The 20,350-nt window shown below is 44.9% G+C and overlaps 1 protein-coding gene across 3 annotated transcripts in view; it reads right to left on the reverse strand.

Annotated features, from left to right (window-relative positions):
* Window positions 1-2,525: 2,525 nt before the first annotated feature.
* side (sidestep) overlaps window positions 2,526-20,350 on the reverse strand; it is a 44,773-nt gene continuing 26,948 nt past the window's right edge. The window contains exons 10-17 of one of the 3 annotated variants that reach the window (XM_043212399.2): window positions 18,779-18,927; window positions 17,718-17,868; window positions 16,771-16,991; window positions 15,292-15,466; window positions 12,163-12,433; window positions 9,671-9,921; window positions 8,367-8,495; window positions 2,526-4,038 (exon numbers count right to left, since the gene is read on the reverse strand). In XM_043212399.2, coding sequence (XP_043068334.1) covers window positions 3,974-4,038; window positions 8,367-8,495; window positions 9,671-9,921; window positions 12,163-12,433; window positions 15,292-15,466; window positions 16,771-16,991; window positions 17,718-17,868; window positions 18,779-18,927 — 1,412 coding nt within the window. In that variant the 3' untranslated portion in view covers window positions 2,526-3,973. Of the gene's footprint in view, window positions 4,051-8,366; window positions 8,496-9,670; window positions 9,922-12,162; window positions 12,434-15,291; window positions 15,467-16,770; window positions 16,992-17,717; window positions 17,869-18,778; window positions 18,928-20,350 lie in introns of all 3 variants that reach the window. The other 2 variants (XM_043212400.2, XM_043212401.2) reach the window with 2 other exon arrangements.

The raw sequence follows: 20,350 nt of genomic DNA on the forward strand, positions 1-20,350 counted from the left end.
TTTGTTTGTCTGTTTGCTTACTTCGCGCTGAGTGCATTGTAAATGGAGAATAATTGCATTGCATACAAAAAGCGTCGCGATTTTTAAATTGTATAACCGAAGCAGTAGCAGCAGGAGCATCAGCAGAAAGAAGCACCCAGAACAGCAGGAGCAGGAGCAGACTCAGCAGCCGCCGTAAAATGATTTCTTTAAATATCAAATTATAAAAGCGGAGTGCATAATAAATTTCGCATTTTAAGAGTTCGCGTTCCACGTAGGTTTAAGGCAGCTGTTGCAAGAATAAATGTTGAAAATGTCTAAATTGAAGGAAAAATTGAAATTTCATCCCAACCACATGCACCTACACGAGAAGAACAAAAAACCGAAAAAAATAACAGCGGAATATGTACACATGGCTGTAGTCAAAACAATAGTGCCGTGCCAGAAATGTCCTTGGCATAGATTCGCAGGCGGGCTGATTGCTCGCTTTCCAGGCGCCGGTATCATTATTTCAGCATCTGCCCGACGACAAAAGACAAGGATGTGGGATGGGCCGAGTGGGGGCCGTGGGTGGGAATACAAAAAACGAAAACATTTTTACGGCATTCTCGGCATTTTCAGAATCTCCACCACCTACCGCGTTTGAGGCTTGTAAAATGGCAGCTGAATTCTCTGGGCTGTCGGAAGGGGGAGACTTTGATGTCAGCTTTCAAACGGAGTCAGGGTCTCAGCCACTGCCGGAGTGCCGGGCCACTGCAGCTGTCAGCCAGTGATCGCAATAATTGCTGCGCCCAATCGACAACGTTATGAGTTTCGCGAGGACAACCGTGGCGGGTCCAGAACCTGCTGCTAATTGAATTCCAAACTGGCCTTTATGGCGTCCAAGTGGCATCGTCGGCGGCCAAATGGCCGATAGCCAGGCCGAGGTGGTCGGTGGTTGGTTGCCGGATTAATATTTCAACAGCCCTGTCCGGACTAAGCGTTCCTCCGTGAGCTGTGACAGCTCAGTTTGAATGGCTAAGGACCTGGCCCATCCAAAGGCGCCTTTTAATTTATTTAAGCACATTCAAGCTAAGCAGTCACTTTCGGTTCAACGAAAGGATGGCAGGAAAAGGACACTTGGGAAAATATAACCTGGACTCTAGACATTTTTTTCAAGGTGGTATATAATGTGATTATAATGGTTTAAAGACTTGTGAGAGTTGCTTAAAAATTAATATTGAATTCAGAAAAAATTGCGAAAATATATTGCCATACTTACTTTAAAAGCCCTTGTTTTCAGTTACCTTCTTTCTTCAATTAAAAGGACAATTTCATTACTTAGAACTGTGGTGAGCTCGGTTATGAAGTAAGCCACATTCCAGGATCTGGTTTTTTAAGTGCAGGATATAAGTTGAAGTGGGGCAACTGACCCAGGATTCCATTTCGATTTGCGCACTTGGCAGCAAATCTTCGGATTTATGTGGCTTTACTTTTAGCCCGAGTGCTGCAAAGTGCGTTTTGGGTCGAAAGAGCGTTCAGAGCAAGAAGCTGCTGTCTGAGGGAGGGAGCGGAGAATGGGACTTGAAATTCCTGGCAATTGCCAGGGAAGCTGCACCGAAAGCGGTTGCCAGCAAATGAAAACGCCATAAAATTGACAACAAAAGCAAAGCCGAAGGTAAGTTGGAAGAAAGGTAAATCCGCACGTGCCAACTCAAATTAAGGGCAATACTTTGGAAGGGAATTGGGGAAATGCGTCGACTCGACTCAACCACAATGCAGATTCAAAGTACTTGTAACATTTTGAAATTAAGCTTCGGCTTGGGCATGTCTTGGCATTCCATAGGAGGGAGGGCCGGGCTGGTTCCATTACCAATCGATTTCCCTAATTCGGTTTGAATGTCCCAGAATTCCGATGCCAAGTTGGCGCTCTAAAAAGTGTGCAACAAATTACGACAAACCGGCTTGCATTCGCAGAAAGTTTCGTGGAAAACTTTATTTTCGTGGGTCCTGCCACTTCGCACACTTTGCAGATTTTCCACCACTCCCGCCCCACCCCGCCCCATCTCGGTTTTAATCTCCTGTGCATGGCAAGGAGGCCGGGAGAGCACCACCCCCGCCCCGAAGCTTTACAGCCTTAATTCGAATCGCCGGCTTTTAGGCGGTGCGCTCGTGTTTGGCTTTGGGGCAAAGGCATCAGACCCGGCCCCGGATCCGGATGCGGAGTAAGGCAAAGTTCTGTATAAAGTAATGAAAGCACAGGCGGCGAGGGAGTGGGTGGCTGGGAAACTGACTCGGTCTCGATTGACCGACCGACCAATGTTTTGATTACGCGCCTCAAGTGGCAATCAGGCTGCAGACGGGGATGCAGCTGCGCAGGATTTGCTCAGCATTAACAACACTTAACCCAAGGCCGACCAGGATTGGGCAAACAGGATTCGATCGGCATCTCCAAGGCATTAATCTTCGCTTTGATGTCGGCCCGACCCGGTAATTGAAATTGATTTCAAGGCAAAGGGGTTTGGTTTGAATCTTGTTTATTTATTCAGTATTCATTATTATTATTATTATTTGTATTATTAACACACTCAGTAGTTTCGACTTAGTTTAAACGTATTTCACTTTAAAGTTTGCTTCCTCTCATTAAATTTAATTCATTCGTAAGACTAACTTGCTTAAAAACAATCAGTTTGGTTTTGTCCAGAGTGACAGAGACAGAGAACGGGTGGGGGCTCCAGATCCCCCAATGTTTCCATATATATGTGTCTATATGTATAACTATTTCAATTTACTTTATTACGCATACGCACTGTATATTTTGCTAGTCTGCCATTTCGTTTTATTTTTGTATATTTGAAATTAGAATTCGAATTACATTGAAGTACTGTGTAAACTGTATGGCGTATCATTATTATTATTATTATTACTTTTATGTCGTCCTTTCTGCTCGGTTACTTTAGGTATTTATAACATTTACAATGAATTCAGTTTTATGGCTGTAGTTGGGTAGGGGGGGGGCCTAGGTCGTACTGTGAACTATGAACTCTGGGAATCGTCATTTATTCATTATGCATCCGAACAACTCCCACTTTGGCGGATGCCGCATCTTGGCATTAGCCTCGGCTGGTCGGGGCAATAGAATATTCATGAACTGCCATAAATAGCGGCCATGAAATGGCCAGGACAACAAAGGAATTGCAGAGATGTGGCCGGAAATAGCCGGGACAGATGCTGGAAATATTTTAATTTGTTGGCCAGTACCGAGAGATTGGGATTTAACAGCTAATGGATTTATATAAGTATCATTGTACACAGGCATAAACGGGTTCTGATAACCAATAACTCTCAGTTGGCTTCGAGCTCTATGAGTCTAATTACACTTGAAATACACACTCCTTAGTCTGGCTAGTAGCTTACGTACTAGTTGTTCATTAATTACAATTAATTTTTAACACTTAAATGCAGTTTGATTAATGTTTGCCCGTTCTCTATTTACAGTCGATGGTGCAACAGCAACGATATCCGTACGATGATCTATATAGTAGTGTAATGGTGTGTGGTATATGCTATTTACATGTTTCATATTTTGATTTCAGTTACAAGTCGGTAGCGTATTTATAGCGCAGCTGATGTTGCCGTCGTTTTGCTTATGGGTTCTGATTTATTTTGATTCTGCATTCGCAATTCGTATGACACTTAAATGGCTGACAATTACAAAATGGCTTATCCTTATCCCTAATCCGTATCCTGTATCGGTATCGGTACCTGTACCTACACACACACAAATGTATATCCTCCAACGCACCTAATACGGAGTAATGCCTTCTACCTTTTACGCTAATGCATTTAAATTTATGCTAAAAATTTACAGCTATGTTAAATGAAATGCCCGTGAATTATGAGGCCTCACCGCCGATCTGTGTGTGTCAGTGTGGTGGGTATGCAGGATGTGTGTGTCTATTTCAGTTTGTTGTGTTCGCCCACTATGGCAGATATTTATTATTACTTTTTACAATTACTTCAGCGTTGGATCCAGGGTCGTAAATTCCAATTCGCCGCGCGGCAATATCAGATCCGGGTCTGCAATATACACTTTGGTTGGTTGGTATAAAACAAAATCAACAACAATGGCGGAGAGAGCATATGTGAATGTACGTGTGTGATTGTTGTGTTAGTATTTGTGAGAGTGTATTGTGTGTGTGTGAAGGAGAGACATAAATTCATGTGAGAGTGAGTAATGGTTGCGTGTTTGTGTGTGTCCAGGAATAGAGAAACAAAAGCAAATGTTTATACCGATTAGTTTGGCTTGTTTGTTGTTATTGCTTTTGAGATTCACAACACTTGCAAAATGACATCATAACAGAGTTGCAAATTATTATTTGAGCGGCGAAAAGAAAAGAGAACCATTAGCAAATACATATCGAAAGCGTGACCAACTGTGCGCTGATAAGAAAATAAATAGCATCTAATAAAACAGCAATATGAATCACAACAGCAACGGAAACAGAAACAGAAACAGATACACGAACAACAGAGACATTTTAATATTAATATTCACTTTATTGGAACATCCAGGACTTCCTTCTCGAAACTCCTCTATTTCCATTCCCATTTCAATTCCTTCTACTGCTCGTAAACGTAAAATAATTCAACAATTTCTTAATTTTTATAGCACATTTCGCCCGAATTTATGTGGGGTGTGGGTGGTGGGTGATGGGTGGTAGGTTGTCCGATGGCCCCTTTTTATTGTGGTCCGAAGAGGACTTATTGTGTTGACTGTTGGATGGGTACAAGTGAATCTTAAGCGCCATCTAGCGTTGGCTGCCGCAAGCATTCGTCGCTTGTTGTTTACGATTTTGCAGTTTGTTATTTGACGTTGCGCTACCCTCGGCGGCAGCCACCCTGTGATATTTTATTATTATCGCCTTTTATGTCACATTTGTGTGGCGTCTTTGAGTCATAAAGACGCACAAACTAAGGCAACTCTATGCCCTCTATGTGTGGGTGTGGCTCTGTGTCTGTGAGGCTGTGGCCTTTCACGTTTACTTTCACGCCATGCCTGACAGCATTAAAAAATGTCAAAAGTCGCAAAAATGTTGCCAGCCTGGATGGCCCAACAAAAAAAGGAAAACCTACCAAGGGAGCTATGGGAGGAAACGGAAGTACGGCGACAAATGAATGAACAGCGTTGACATTGAGGCTTCGCAGGAGTGGCTGCTTGTGTGTGTTAATACGCTGGGGTGGACCTCTAAAGGGTAATAAAGATCACTTAGCAGTGATAAATGATAGGCGAGCTACCATAATTGATATTCATCATAAATTTATGGAAACCATTTAGAAAGGTTGTAATAAAATATTTTAACCAATCGAATAATTGATTTTAGTCAATATTGATGGCAGATAATGCCCCTAAAGAAATATATAATATTGAATAAATAATTGGGCACACACTGCGTATGAGTAATGTCTGATTTCTAGATTTTGGGTTCACTCTAGTCCTTACACCGTAGAGCCTTTTGCTGCCACATAAACAATGTAGCCCAAGCAAATTCTGTGGCATTTTTTGCGGAATGACAGGAACATCAAAGTAAGGGCATAAACCAGATAGACAAGAGACATGCGGGACACATGCAGAGGCACTGGCAACAACACTTTAAGGAGTTGTCTTTAAGATAATGCCACCGCAGCAAATGGCACCGTGTGCTCATTTCGAGTGGCTGCTGTGTGCGGCTCGGTCTCAACTTTGTCTAATTAGACGAGTGCCGCTGGAGTGCACACGAAACCCACGGCGAACCGACCTAATACCACCTACTTCAGCCCAGCCCACTCGCATTACTTACAATCCAAATACCCATACATTGGGGCTAGGTACAAAAAACCTCGCTGGCATTCCTCGCTCGGCAAGGACGAAGGCTACACAAATGTTGTTGCGTTGCTCAGACGCTTGCGTCTCAGGACTCTTCACACACACACTCGCACAGCAAGACAAACAGCAACTAAGAGACAAAAAAGGATGCTCTGCAAAATGAATGGAGCAGCACGAAATGAAACAAATGTGCACAAAAAGCTTGTCTTCCTCTGGCCCCCATCCTTCGTCCTTATCGCACGCAAGTCGAGATGACTGCGGGGCACAAAAAGTCAAACGAATTTGACTAAGCCGCGGGCCCAGTTGCCTCCACCCCAGAGCCCCCTGTGCCCCTGTGCCACTGTGCCACCTGTACAGTACAGTGAAGCACGCGAGACTGGCATATGCAATTAAAAATGCCGGCTAATGACAGGCAACTGCCGAGATGTAAAGCTGCGGACGGGTGCCTTTTTGGTGCCAGAGGTACAGTACAGTACAGTACATAAATATAAATTTGTTTGCGTGTTTTTGTGTGTGCACAGCGGCTCACTTGTTTGCCTTGAGTTACAGTGCTAGAAGTGTTTTTTTTCTGCCTCCAAAACCTTTTCATTTCAATTTGACTTTGCTGCAAATGGAAGGACTGTGAATTCCTAAGCAGCGCCATCTAATATCCCAACATGCTTCCTCTCTTTAGCCGTAAGACATGAAAAATTGGATTTAATTCTTATATCCATTAAATAGTTATTTTTCCCTTTTTTTGAAAGGGAAGCTCGTGAAACTACTTTGCCGTGGAGATCCGAAATTGTGTGCCTCTCGGACCCGTTCCTCTCGACTCCTTCGGAGCACTTTGTTGTGACTTCAGCACTTGTTAGTGTCTTGTAAGCCAGTTGACTTGGTTTACGTTCTGCCGGTTGGGGAGGACAGCCCAGTAGCGGGAATTACAAATATTCCCACCCTGCACTTGGCCCCGCTGACAGTCGAATGAGTATGTGTGTCGTGTCGTGTCTCTTGCCCCCCAGCGAACATAAATTAAAGAGCCTGCTGGGGAGAGTAGTGCAAAAAAAAAGTCATACAAGGGCGGAAGGACGGGCGGAAAGTAATGAAAACATAAAATTAAATCGCTGACAAAATCAAATTTAGCTAATTTGTGACATTTGAACCCACGCACTAAAGCCGGCACACACGCAGGAAAAGCTAAAAGAGACGGGGACACATGTTATTTTAGCAATAATATCACGTATACGACACATCTGCCCATTAAATAATATTTGCATTTGCCAGCATGCCGGAACGCAGGAACGTCGTGCCCAGCAATTCCGGCTCCGACTCTGCTGATGTGTCTCTGCTGATGTTTGTGTGCCTTTGTGCTTATTTTTGTGTTTTAATTTAGTGCTTTCGAAATAATTAAAATTTATGCAATTCAAAGTTAAAACAAAGTCTGCATGAGCTCGCTCGGCAAACAGAGCCGGCAGAGCAAAGAGCGGAGGGTAGCGGTGCCAGAAGGGTTAAAAAGCAGAATATTTTGCAAATTTGTTGCTGTCCGAGGAGTGTTTATGTATATACATAGTACATGTGTCTGCTTTGCTTTGGAATATGTACATGTGTACATTAAAAATATCCTAGAGAAATATCCTTGTCAATGCACTGAGAAATCGGACTAGCTTCTGAATGGAGAAACGATTAAAGAACACATGTCAGACTTGATTTTTTGAATTAAATGTACTTAATAGCTATCACATCTTACTATTTTAAACTTTTATTCTTTGTGTATGACTGAAAGTCTGAAATGAAAACAAATATCTAAAAAGAAAAGTCCAAGCAAACAACTAAAGACTTTGCCACTGTCTTGCTGAAGTTTTATACTTTTACAAAAATAATATTTACTTCTACACAACCTTGTATGTTTTTATCACCAATTTGCCAGACGAATGGATTCTCATAAACTTCAATTAGCTTTATTTAATATCTCTCTGATCTGGCCGGTGACCGAATCATAGAGCACTGCACCGCAACGAAAGAAGAGTTTTTGGACATTTTGTGGCATTTGAATATCCATTGCAACAAAGCCATGCCAAAATAATTAGAAATTCTCAAAGAGAATGAGTGAAATCAGATGAAAGACATGTGAATGCTGGGAATTGTGTGGTCCAAACGAACGTAACAAGCAAAGTAAATTGGGATGCCAAATGGACAACAAATTAAAATGTGAAATGATGCAGGAATGGCATGGTCTCCAAAGAAGGGGATATTAAAAATATTTCAAAGCCCTATCCGAGCCCCCCGAACAGCCAACGCCTGCTGCCAATTTCGACAGCAGACTTGGCTTAAACATGACTGCCCAGCTGCAGTTGCAGTTGCATTTGCAGCAGTTGCTCCTGTTGTTCCTTTTCCAGTTTCTGATTCTGATTCTGGCTCTGATTCGGAGTCGGATTCGGGTTCTGTTTCTTAAAAAGTAAATGTATCTGGTGCTGTTTCTGTATCTGTTTCGGGTGGTGAGTGCATGGGGCCTGTTGTCGTTCGACTTGCTGCATAGATTTAGTTACATAAAATTTACTTTGCATACATTTGGGCGGCCAGGCAGCTGTCGCCTGGGATGCCGAGGGCTCCAGGGCCAAGACCACGCTCGAGACGGCGGGGGACGAGACGTTTCGAGGCTGGCTGGACGTTACGAGCAGGGGCAGCAGCACATCGCCTGGGTGGATATAGGAAGGATACAACAAGGAACATGAGTCTCGTTAGTCTCGCAGCTACAAAACCGGAGCCACTCTGCGTATGAACTCCCGTACTCCTACTCGAATGCATATGGGGGTCACTACAATGCTTTAAATACTGGGCAAGGTATTTACAACTTCAAGTCGGGGATTAAGATAGTTTGGTAAGCAAGTGGAGATACGGTTTGGCTACCTACAGAAACAGATAGAAAAAGAGGGAGACAGAGAGACAGGGAGAGAGACAGAGAAAGAGTGGGTTAGAGGATAATAGACAGAGTCGGAGTGAACTATTCTAATCGAGAAGGAGAGGACTGTACTGTAGAAGTGGGTGGTGGACAGCTCAGGTGCCTGGCTAATGCGAAAATATCTTGCCAAATACTTGACTTAATCGCTTTCAAATTAAATGTAACAAAATTACATACTTTGATCTGCTCTAATTGAAGGAGTGTACTCGCATGTCATAAGCTACTTTGGTGAATGCTAAATGAGGGGCAATTAGTTTTTCATTTACATGTGCTCTTAATACTCGTTAGTTGGCAGCCAATTTGATGTGCAACCGCATCATTAGCGCCAACTCAAGCCAACCTAATTATAGTTTCAGTGTATTGGTGTTTGTTGGCGTGTATCTATGTGTGGCTCTTCCCCAAATGGCCAAAATGGTCATTCCCCCGCCCCGAACACACGCTACTCACATGCCAAGTACTTGAATAAAAATAATATCAAAACAATTATGAAAAACCAAATACCAGTGTTCAGGGTGCACTTGCAGAAAATATGTATATTCTTTGACAGTTTATTCGAGCTAAACAAGATGTTAAATTAGACTATATAATGGCTGTGTGTGTGATGGTGTATTCTTGTGAGGTGTGTGTGTATTTACAGGCATTTGAAGTGCATGTCATCTATTTACATACGCAATAAATTCTTTGTGGAAAATCAATCAACTAAAACTACCAATATAAATTAATATCAAGAGCGCACTCGAGACGCAACTCAAAAGTTGTTGAGCAAACCAAGAGGGGTGCATTCGCAGAGTGGATATGCAGATAAATAGATAGATAGATACAGAGATAATAAATTGATGACTACTTGACTAGAACTACTGGCTACTACATCTACAACTACAGCTTGTTGAGTATAGATTTTGGAATAGTACCGTTTAGACTGGGCTGCGCGTACTGGATGAAGCTCTCGGAGATGTAGTGATGAGGGCCGGCCACGCCAACAATGGCGCCGCCACTGGAGCCCACTCCGGGCACCATGCCGCCACCACCGCCTCCGCCGCACAGGTGGGCGGTGGCCGGGGCGACCCGGGCCCGTATCTCGGCCGCTCGTCCGCCGCCCTCCTCCAGCTCGTTCAGCTCATCCTCCTCGATGTACATGCTGGGCACATCATTGCGCGCAGGCCTGAAAAAATGGCAAACAAAGGCATAAGTTGGATGTTGAAAAATAGTCGCCATAATCTGCTAAAAGTTTCTAATAGTTCCCCAGGCGGGTATCATTTTTTTCATTCTCTTATAGAAAACTAAGCCACCTGATGACTCTCAGGCGGTTCGAATTTCAATTTCAACAATCACATAAGGGTATAGCCTTTCAGGGATTCCATTTGCAGGACTTAATTCCCCCAAAACACTCTCCTCTTTCCGCAAATATCAATCGACCCGCCTGATGGTCCAATTTAAATGAAAAATAAACCGATTTCCCCCGGGCATGCTAATTACTGTGCACTCGCCTTTACTCCTCTTATCAGTCAAAAAGTTTCGCTGCCTGAACATAAAATTCAAATATTTGCCCCAATACGGTGCTCCGAAAAGGCAAATCATTAAAATTTATGCATAGACGCACATGTGACTGAATCGCCAGGTATTTCGGCAGCGCGGACAGGACCACATACAGTTCAGGTGCGCCACCAGCTGATGGCGAAAATAATTTATTTATGCGAGATGACAGTCGGATGGTCCCGCCATTTAATGACCCGCATGCATTTTCGCTTTGATGTGCTCCGGGCTTGACTATTTCCAACTATAATTAATATTTCGTTGGGGTCTCCTCTTTGAAGTGGTCGCCCGAGTTCATTATTGAGCAATCAGTGTGAGCCGCAGAATCAAAGAAAAAGCCAATCCGCCGGGTAGAGGTCGCGCAATCACCGTGCTACCTCGATACAAAGGAAACACCGATGGTGGGTGTTTATCTTTCATTAGCCAGCACCACCAGCCAGTTGACAAGGACGGTGGGATGTGGAGGTCGCAGCAGCAGCATCGGCTAAGCAGCTGCTTAATTACCCACCCATGGCGATGCGACCCTACCCTTTCGCAGATACAGTTCTGATTTCCTATCTTAAATGGAAACTCTCACTTGTGCGGCCACCTCGTTTCCGGATCCGGCTCCGGCTCCGGGTCCGGGTCCGGGCCTCGTTTTCTTTTTCGGGTCAGGCCGTTCGGGTCGTAGTCAGGTGCTGGTTTAATTAATTTAATTACAGACTAAGCATAATTTACTGGGCAGGTGCGTGCTCTCCGCTAGCTTGGCTCTAATCGATGGACGATCGCCTTAATGAACCCTAACATTAACCAGCCCGCGCGTTGAACGGGTGGGAGGCGCGGGAGTTTAAGGGGTTATATACCTTCTTTGTCGAAGAAAATGAGCAAAGTTCGGATTTTTTTTTAGGTATGTAGCAATTATTTAATTACACTGATGTTTTAATTTTTTGATAGTACACTTTATTAACAATATTTGTGCAAAATTTGGTGGAAAAATATTAAATAGTTTTTAAGGGGTGGCTGTTTCCCTTAGAGGCCTTTTTTTTTTAGAGCCTTGCGGTGACAGTTCCCCAGGTCAAACAGGTCAACTTAAACCATAAAAGTAAAAATATTTCATTAGTTTAGAGTAATCTCTTGTGCTTGAACGATCGATTTTAAAATTTTTTGTTTTTGTTTGGATATGGCAGCGTTTTATGCTAAAAATGAAAGTTTTGGTCTCTAGAAATTTCACTAAAAAATTTATTTCGCCGAAAAAAAAGTTTGCGCGTGAAAAGTCGATCGTTCAAGCACAAGAGAATTTCATTACGAACATTTTAAAAAAAATTTGAAGTAAATCGGTTCAGTAGTTTTCCGCCAATCCATGTCACCGCAAAGTCATTTTTCAAGAAACACCATTTCGAGATATTCGCGTTTAAAGTTTCAAGTTCAGTTCAAGGCCGCAACGAGGCGTGCGATTAGGAGCGCTGTAACTTTTTTTCTACTGCTCCAATCTCTATGAAAATATGGGAGAATGTTCTCAAGGAGTTGTTCTTCAAGATAAACAACTAAAAAAATTTTCGTTTTTTTGAAAATAAAAAAGGTATATAACCCCTTAAAGCCTGGAATCATATTGATTGAGCGGCCATTTCAGGGTGGCTGTCATTTAATTACTTCCTGCGTAATAAGCATAACCGAAGGAATGCGCAAGAAAGTATGCTATGTCCGCCAGATCCACGCCCACTCGGCTGTCAGTCACGTGGCCCACATAAATAATTTCGTAATTATTTCTGCACACAGACAGAGGCCGAGGCACAGAAAGATAGAGAAGCACACACATGCCGGTAGCCAACAATTTCATTATTAGTTTTTCCCCAAGCAAAACAAAGGACTGGGCCAGGAGGCCAGGACTCACCTCATGCTCTTGCGCACCTCCTGCGGCTCAGGTGGCCGCGGCCTGTGCCGGCAGACCACCACGATGCCGGCCACGATAATTGACGTCACCACGACGGCGCCTATCACCACGGTGGCGGCTAGAATCAGCAGCGTCGACTGCTTCTCCGGTCCGCTGCCGGTACTGGCGCCGGTCCCCACGCCGCCGTTACCGCCTCCGCCGCCCGCTCCCCCGCCGCCCACATGGTGCGTCGTTTCTGCGGGCGTTGGGTCCTCCGACAGGATAGATTCATCTGAAATAAAAGAAGGGAGTGAGGTTTCTATCAGAGCAAATGAGGAAAGTTAAGTTTCAAGAATCACATGGGAAAGAAGAGTAATATATTATAGTAAAGCAATTTTTCACAGTGTATTCCCCCTCGGAAGATGGCTATCGTAGGTGGGTCTCGGGATAGTTTCAGGGGCCTCGCAATGATTTGTTATTTGCTCGGAATTAGTTTGATACTGCCGCTGATTTCTATTTGCCTCGCCCAGCTCGTCGTTTATTTATTTATTTGTTTTGCTGGGCCGTGTTCTTTTGCCTAACTGATTGCTTTGACTGTTTGCTTATTGTATACCCCCTTCCGTTCCAAGGCCCTGGGGAAATTGGGTTGAAAATTGAAATTAGCCAAATAGCAGGGCCCCTTCTAATCCTGGCGAATGGCAGCATCAGATCATTCGCTGCAGATGAGGAATTATGAAAACCAAAGACCACGGAGCAGGAAATATATATGCCAGGACCTTCGGTCGGTTATTACTAGCGATTAGATTTGATGACACTTGCCGCAAAGCTTTGGCAATTATGAGCAACATGTGAGCCAGAATGCCATTGTTTATATTTATTAGATTTCCAGCCAACGGAAATTGCAGCATAATGTGTGTACGGGGTCCGGGTGCGGGCTACTGATTGTAAGATGATCCCCGGCTAAGATTTATGCCAGACATTCGTTAATGCCAACCTGCCCATTCAAGCTCCACTCCCTTCACCTTCACCCCGACAATGTGGCACATTTTTGTTGGCAGGGCAGCATTTCCGCTCCATTTGCGGGCCGTCAAAGGAAAGGCCTCGGAATTGAAACATTGCCAACCTTCGAGCTGATGCTGATACTGATGCTGCTCCTTCGTCCTATCGTCCTGGCGTCCTGGCTTTTGAAGTGAGCGTTTGAGTGGAAATTGCCTACACCTGCGGCTCAATTTAATTTTTGTTCCTGCCTCTCTCGTTATTGCCTGGCCCCTGGACTGGTTCGGCTTCTGATGCCATGGTTCACGGGAGCTTCACCTCCATCGCCATCTCCACCTCCATCATCGTCTCAGCTTTTGCTTTTTTAATCAGTTTGCCAGGCTGCGTCTTGTCGTCGTCCTTTCATTGTTGGCCAGAAGCGGGGCATTTGCTTATTTATTCCCTGGCTTTGATGCTTTTCTTATTTTTATTTTTTCTCCAGCAAGCTCAAGTGGCCACTTTGCTTGATATTTTTCACGTTTTCCCTTCTTTATTTTTCTTTGGTTTTCTTTTTGGCGTAATAAATTTTGCTGATGAGTTCTGCGTAAACTGATTTAAATCAGCGTCAGCTGATTTGGCCTCATTTTATTTATTTCCTGGAATCTGGTTAGGTGGCAACTGTTTTCCCCAATTTATAGCCCCACACATATGACTATGCCACAGACCAAGGATATGCCCACGAACTCTGCTAGAAATCTGCGTAGGCCCGGCCAGACCGAGCAGCTGTTAAAATTCCGCATAAATTAGTAGGCGTTCGCCGCCACCCGGAAAAATCGGCACAGTCTATATCCCCGGCTGTGCAATCACAGGAGCAAATTTACGAGGCACGGAAAAGCCGAGCCTGCCGCTTCCAAGCCCATTAACATATATAAGTAACATGGGCGACGCCCGGCTTGGGGCAGATGTTGTTTCATGTAAATAAGTTTTGGCAGCGAATACAGTGCCTGCAACCGACTACCAAAAACGGCAAAAGCGGGCTTAATCGAACATTTGCGTATCAAATGCAATTAGCGCCATTAAATCGGGTCAATATGAGTGATTTATGGCCAGCGGGCGAGGCTGGCGAAAGCGAAATGGGAACCGAAATGAAAATGAAAATGGCCAAAAGGAGGCACCGTCGCCTTGCACGGCTGAAATGGCTGGGGAAATGGTAATGGAAATGCAGATAAAAATAAAAATCAACATGAAAATAATGACAACATTGTTGTCGTAGTTGTGTGCCAAAGAGAAAGCAGTTGAGAAAGTGAAAAGAAAGCAGATAGAGATGGTGATGGAGGAAGAGAAAGCCAGAGTGAATGGGAAAGGAACAATAAAAGAAAAGTGTCTACGGTTGCCGTTAAGCAAAACGAAAATTGAAGCAATTCCGCTTACACTCCACTCACACAAAGGCACATTCACACACGTCAGTGTCAGTGCGTGTGTGGGTGTGGGTGTGTGTTTGTGTGTATGCGAGGCGCATTATGTCGTTAGGCTGAAGCAAAATGAAGAGGCTGTTGTGGCACGCCCTTGCGTATACGTAATATGCGTGCCCCACTCAAAGAATTGATGGAAAATGCTGAAATGCTTTCCGCTTCACTGCATAACTCAGTCAGTGGATTAGAAAAGGGCGTCTTGTCCTGGTCCTTGGGTATCCTTACATCCTAACATTCTACTGCCTGCCCGACTGCCTGCCTCGGCAATGTTGAGACTTCAGGTTTTCGGTCCTCTCTCCCCTTTTTTTCAGGGGTTTTGTTTGTAGGTTCTTGGGTGACGCCATGTGCGAACTTTTCGCGGCGGCTGACTGAAGACGATTTCCCCGAACTTGCGTTGATTTGAAAATGCAGTCAAGCGTTGAATTAGACAGTTCCGTCCTCAGCTGTTTCGGGGCTCTACATAGTTCCACTTTCGTACCCGGGCTCAGGGTATTTTATTGGCCCGAGGCCGCTGGAAAAGTGACCCACAAACTTGGGTCTGAGATGGCCATAACTTGCACTGTTTATGTGATTAGCAGGAGTCCTTTCTTTTTTCGGTTTCCGCCTCTCAACTGTCAAGCGTGTCAGATTTTGTTGTTGTCGATGCTTTTTCGGTCCTGTTTTAAAAGAGATTCTAGTATATAGGGGTCTATTGGGTACTCACCATATGGTCCCAGTTGGGCGGCCACGCGTACATTCTCAATCACCACCGGCGGCTCGCTGCGCCCTTTGGCGTTGACGGCGTAAACTAAAAATTGATATTCACGTCCCGGCTCTAAATTATTCAAACGAAACTGTGGACTGTTCTCCTGCATGCGGAAGATGGGTGCAGATGTCGCCTGAAATAATACACAAGCACATATATTTGAAAGAGGCACACACAAAAGTCGGCAGGACAACGGGCGCATTTATAATTCACCGGCCATATGGAGTCGCTGCAAAGTATGCTATGTATTTTTAACTTTTTCGGGACCAGCTCAGACCCAACGCATAAATAATTATTCATGCCTAAAATGTTGTCAGTAACTGTACCGCTCCAAGTGGCCAGGAGTGGTACAAGCCGAAAGCCGAATGGGAACCAGAAACAGAAGCTGAAACTGAAACAGGACAGTGGCTGAAATTTTAAACTGAATATCCGTTTGCCGTAATGGGACACAATCGAGTGAGCTTCGTTGGTTACGCACAAATTCCCACTCAAGTAAGCGTAAGTAATTTATGTTGTCCTTGCGGCACTTTTCCATCCCTATAGTCCTGCTGCCACTTTCCTGCTGCCCAGAGCCCCTACCCCGTCTCCTTTTCGGCATGCAGGATACCAGACTGTGTCTTTTATCTAGCATGAAACTTTAAAGCTGCCAGCCAAACGGACCAGCGCGTGGGTCACACTCTGACCGAAGCCCTGGCGTCCTGCTCCGGCTCCTGCTGCGGACAGAGATGTAGTCCCATCATCATCTTCATCACCATCATAATAATCATCATCTCCTTCATCATTGCATGATCATCATCGTTTCATGACCATGCTCGTGATGAGCTTTTGCGCTTGGCTACTTTGCTAATAAACTCGCCCGGCAAGCGCTTCATCAACGTAGAAGAAGCACACCCTGGAAACCCTGAAACCCGGGAATCCCTCCCAAACCCCCCTGTTGAAAGCAGCCAAACGAAATGAAATGAAATTTTCATATGATATTCCCATTTGCGAGTGACAGAGATAATTTAATAACTCAGCATGCAGTAAGTCGCCTTCGCCATGGAGTATAGCGGGCAAAGGGTATCCTTGGCCATAGAAGGACTAACAGCATTAATTATGTTGTCCCTTTTACACTCGAATTGAGCAGCAGCCCCTCCCGAAAAATATTTATTAATAATTCAAGCAGAAAAGTCAAAGGACATGCACACTAATTGACCGTATGGATTTCAAGTGAATTATTGCCAGATCCCTAAGCTCTACTTCTACACTCTCTGATGTTTCAGTTTAAGTTTCCCCCTCCTTGTGAGTTTCAGCTTCAGCTTCAGTTACATCTTAAGCCACTGTTTCTAGCTGCCGGCTGTTCGACGAACCGTGAGGAAAAGTTTAATTTAATTGAGCAATTTGCCAATTTGCATGCCGGAACTTATCAACTTAGGGCAAACTCGATTCTGTACTCACCTGATCGTTCAGCGTGGATATCTCGTTCTCGCCCAGGCCGATGGCCTCGCCGAATTGTCCTCGGTTCTGGCCCGTGCCCGGATCGCTGGAGTAGAGCAGGTCTCCGCCCACCACCTCCAGCATGAAGTATTGGGTCAGTCCTCCGTCGCTGCCCGCCACACAGACCACCTCCAGGACGGTGTCGTTGCGCAGTTCGCAGGCCTTTGGTGCCTCCGGGGTATCTGGGTGAGAGTCGGGTAGAAGGGAGAGGGTGGGCCATGGCCCAGAGATAGCAGTTAGTCAAATGGTCGCATCAGACAGGCCGGGGCTTAATGGCCCTGCAGCCGGGCCGTAATTGCATTAAAAACAGCTCCCGTTGGCTTAAAGCGCCACTTTGCCGTAAATTGAGGCGAGGCCACATTCAATAATAAAGGGTCTTTAAAATTGGCAAAAACGAATCCTTTTCAAAGGTACTATGCAGCAAAATTGTGCAAAAACTACTGAAACAAAAACCTTGTATCCAATAATTTAATAAACAAGGGTGACTTCTATTTAAAAAGTCTCTATAAACCAAAATGAAAACATTAAACGCAATATAGTATTTTTATTTGTTTTGGGATACACCCACAGCTTGCATTAATTTCAAAGGAATTTTGGCCAAGTCCTGGGAGCCCTAGCAAGCTGACGATTATTTGCCAGCATTTTGGCAAAGCACACCTTCGGGTTAGAGGAACCCCACCGCCACTGCACCCACTCGCCTGGCCAATTATGTAAGTAGATCCTTATGTGTGCATAAGAGATAGACTTCGGGCAACAACACCAATCCCCGCCTCGACACCTGCCGTGGCCGGCAACTTCGGTGTCCTGTTTAAATTGCGGCGAAGATGGCCGAAGATGGAGGTACATACATAAGTGGCAAGCTCCGGAGTCTTGGGGCAACAACTTCCTCCACTTCCTACTCGACTTACTTGCAGGGAGAATGTGCACCAGGCAGGGCGTCGTCTGGCGGCCGACGGCGTTGCTGGCCCAGCAGGCCAGTGTTATTAACTCGGAGTCCGACTGCGGCAGGTACGTCACCGTGCTGGCCAGTCCATTCGACTGAATCCTCGAGTTGAGCACCTGAAAGGTAAGGGAGAAATGTCGAAAGCCAGAGGATTAGAGCAGCTCACATTCTGCAGACGTAGGCAGACCGAAGGAGTAGTGGAAGCGAGTCGAATCGAAAGCAAACCGAACCTGGGCATAAATATTTGAAGGCAAATAAGTTTTTATTGCAAAGCAAACGAATCGAGACCGGGGACAGGATAAGTCATTCGTTGGCTCTCTGGATTTTGGTGCAGATTTTCAAAGGAACTTTTGCGGTAAATGAATTACTTTATTTATTGTGCACATCTGTCCGGGAATCGTAGTCACATATGCATTTTTTTCTCGGTTGGTTTGGTCAGCTCTTTCTCCGTCCTCTAGCCAGTAACCTGTAACCTGCAACCCGTGTCCAGTGTCCCTTTTTATTCCATCTGCTAGCTCTGCAGTCTTTTGCCTTTCACCTAAACGGTTTGCATTTTAAATTCCTTGGAATGTATGTATGTTTTCCGGCAGTACCCGTGGCAGTCGAATTTATACATTTTGATTAAATTTTAATTCAGTCACGTACACTGCTCGATTCCCTGACTCGACCCATTGTTCGTTCCGTTCGTCTGCCTGGAATTGTCGAACGAAAATCCCAGACAACCCCCGAGTATTTAGCACAAGTTCTGCTAATAGCAACCCGACTTCAAGCCCTGGCTTGGCATTTCGAGTAATTGCGACGGTCAGGCGAAAGGAGTCCTGAGTTGCAGCACGTTTTCCGGCATAATTACAGGCACAATAAGTTCGGTTTGGATTTCGGATCAACGACGTTTACCTTCTTGGTCCTGCCCTGGTTTTTTGCACAGAAAATAATATTCTCATACTTGAGCAATAAAAGAGAAAGCCTCTGGCTGGATTCTTTATTTTTTTCCAAGTGTATTCGATAACAATTGAATGTCTGACTTACCGGCGACACGTTGCGGGTGTTGTTGTACGTCCAGCTGAACCGAACTGAGTCCGGTGGATCGGCATCCACCTCGCATTTGACCAGAATCGAGTGCAGGCTGACGGCTCCAATGGATGTTTGCTCGGTGCCCGACTTACAGCGTGGCGAGACTGCAAAGAGATGAGGTCGAAATGGGGCCGTGAATGGGAATGTGAGTGGGAGGTGAGCTTCATAAATATATATTCGAGTGTTCGAGTACGAAACCGAAATGGCGACTTGTTAGGCGGCAGCAGAAAGTTTCCATTTTAAATTTGCTCAGACCCCCAGAGAGCAAACAGCCCCCTCTGACCCCATGGGTCTCACCCGAAGTACACACAAAAATATGGTGGAGGCAGGACCCAGAGGAGGAGGGCCAGGATAAATCCAAAGGGAAGTCGAGCCAGCTACATAGCCTTGGGCATAGTAATTAACATGTTTCCGTTTCACGAACGAGGAGCCTGTGTTCGCTGGCTGTCTTTTTTCTTCCAGCTTTTTGTGTACATAAATTTTTTGTTTTTTGTTAAGCTGCTGTTGCTTAGCGGAGAAATCTGTGGGCCAGGTATCGGGAAAGAAAGGCGAGCCCGTCTGCGCTTACTTTCACTTGGCTGTGAAATGAGGGCGGATATGCGGAAGCAGTGTCTTGCCTCGAAGCCAAATCTGTCTGTCGGCGGGTGAGAGTGTGTATCCGTGTACTTTCGAGTGGCACTGTGGGCTGAGGGGGGCCGAGTGGGCCGGGCTTCGCTGAAAGCCGCCTTTAAAATGTAAGTCACGCCAAGTCAGATAAGCATTCGAAGCTTCATTACTACGTTCTTGGCTTTTATCACAAGTCAACTGCATTTCAGCGTCGAATACTTAAGCCATCTGTCTTTGTGAGTCTGTGAACTTGTTGCTTTTTCCGAGAAATTCATACATACATATATGTATGATTTTGTATGTACTTGAACGTGTGTGTTTGAGAACGCCAGCAAAGTTGCCCAAAGCCCAAACTCAATGCAAAGACTCTGGCTCTGGCTCTGGTAAACTTTCATAATTTCAAATATCAACTACTTAAACTGTCGCAAGGAAGGGGAAATGCATTTCAGATTGTCAAACTGGAACTGGGGCAAAGAAAAAAGTGTGTATTCCGACTGGAAAGGATATTTTTGTGCTTGCCTGTTAGTTGACAACACAATAAATGTTGAAAGAAGACGATGTCAACAAAGGCTACGCACCCGCTCCTTGCCCGGGAGATTGTGAGTCTTGAGAACAGCTTGTGGGTAAACGAACCCGGCCAAATACTGTACTTAAGGCTCACTTGCTTTGGAACTGTGGAAATCGAAAGGTCCTCGGAAGGCTTCATCGATTCTCGCTCAGCCCGACCCTCTGATTTATGCAACCAAATCGCTTGTGCGAGTAGTATATGAAATCCACATTAATCACGGAAAAAACCGGCCACAGGCAACTCCCAGGGGCTATGGTAAAATCGGACCGAGAGGTTTATGAAAAGTTTGCCGAGCAGAATAGGGAGCGTTGGATTTATAGGCGAAAGTTTTGTCTGTGCGTGTTTATAAATCA

This window comes from Drosophila bipectinata, chromosome 3R, assembly GCF_030179905.1.
Source record: "Drosophila bipectinata strain 14024-0381.07 chromosome 3R, DbipHiC1v2, whole genome shotgun sequence".
Lineage (NCBI taxonomy): Eukaryota > Metazoa > Arthropoda > Insecta > Diptera > Drosophilidae > Drosophila > Drosophila bipectinata.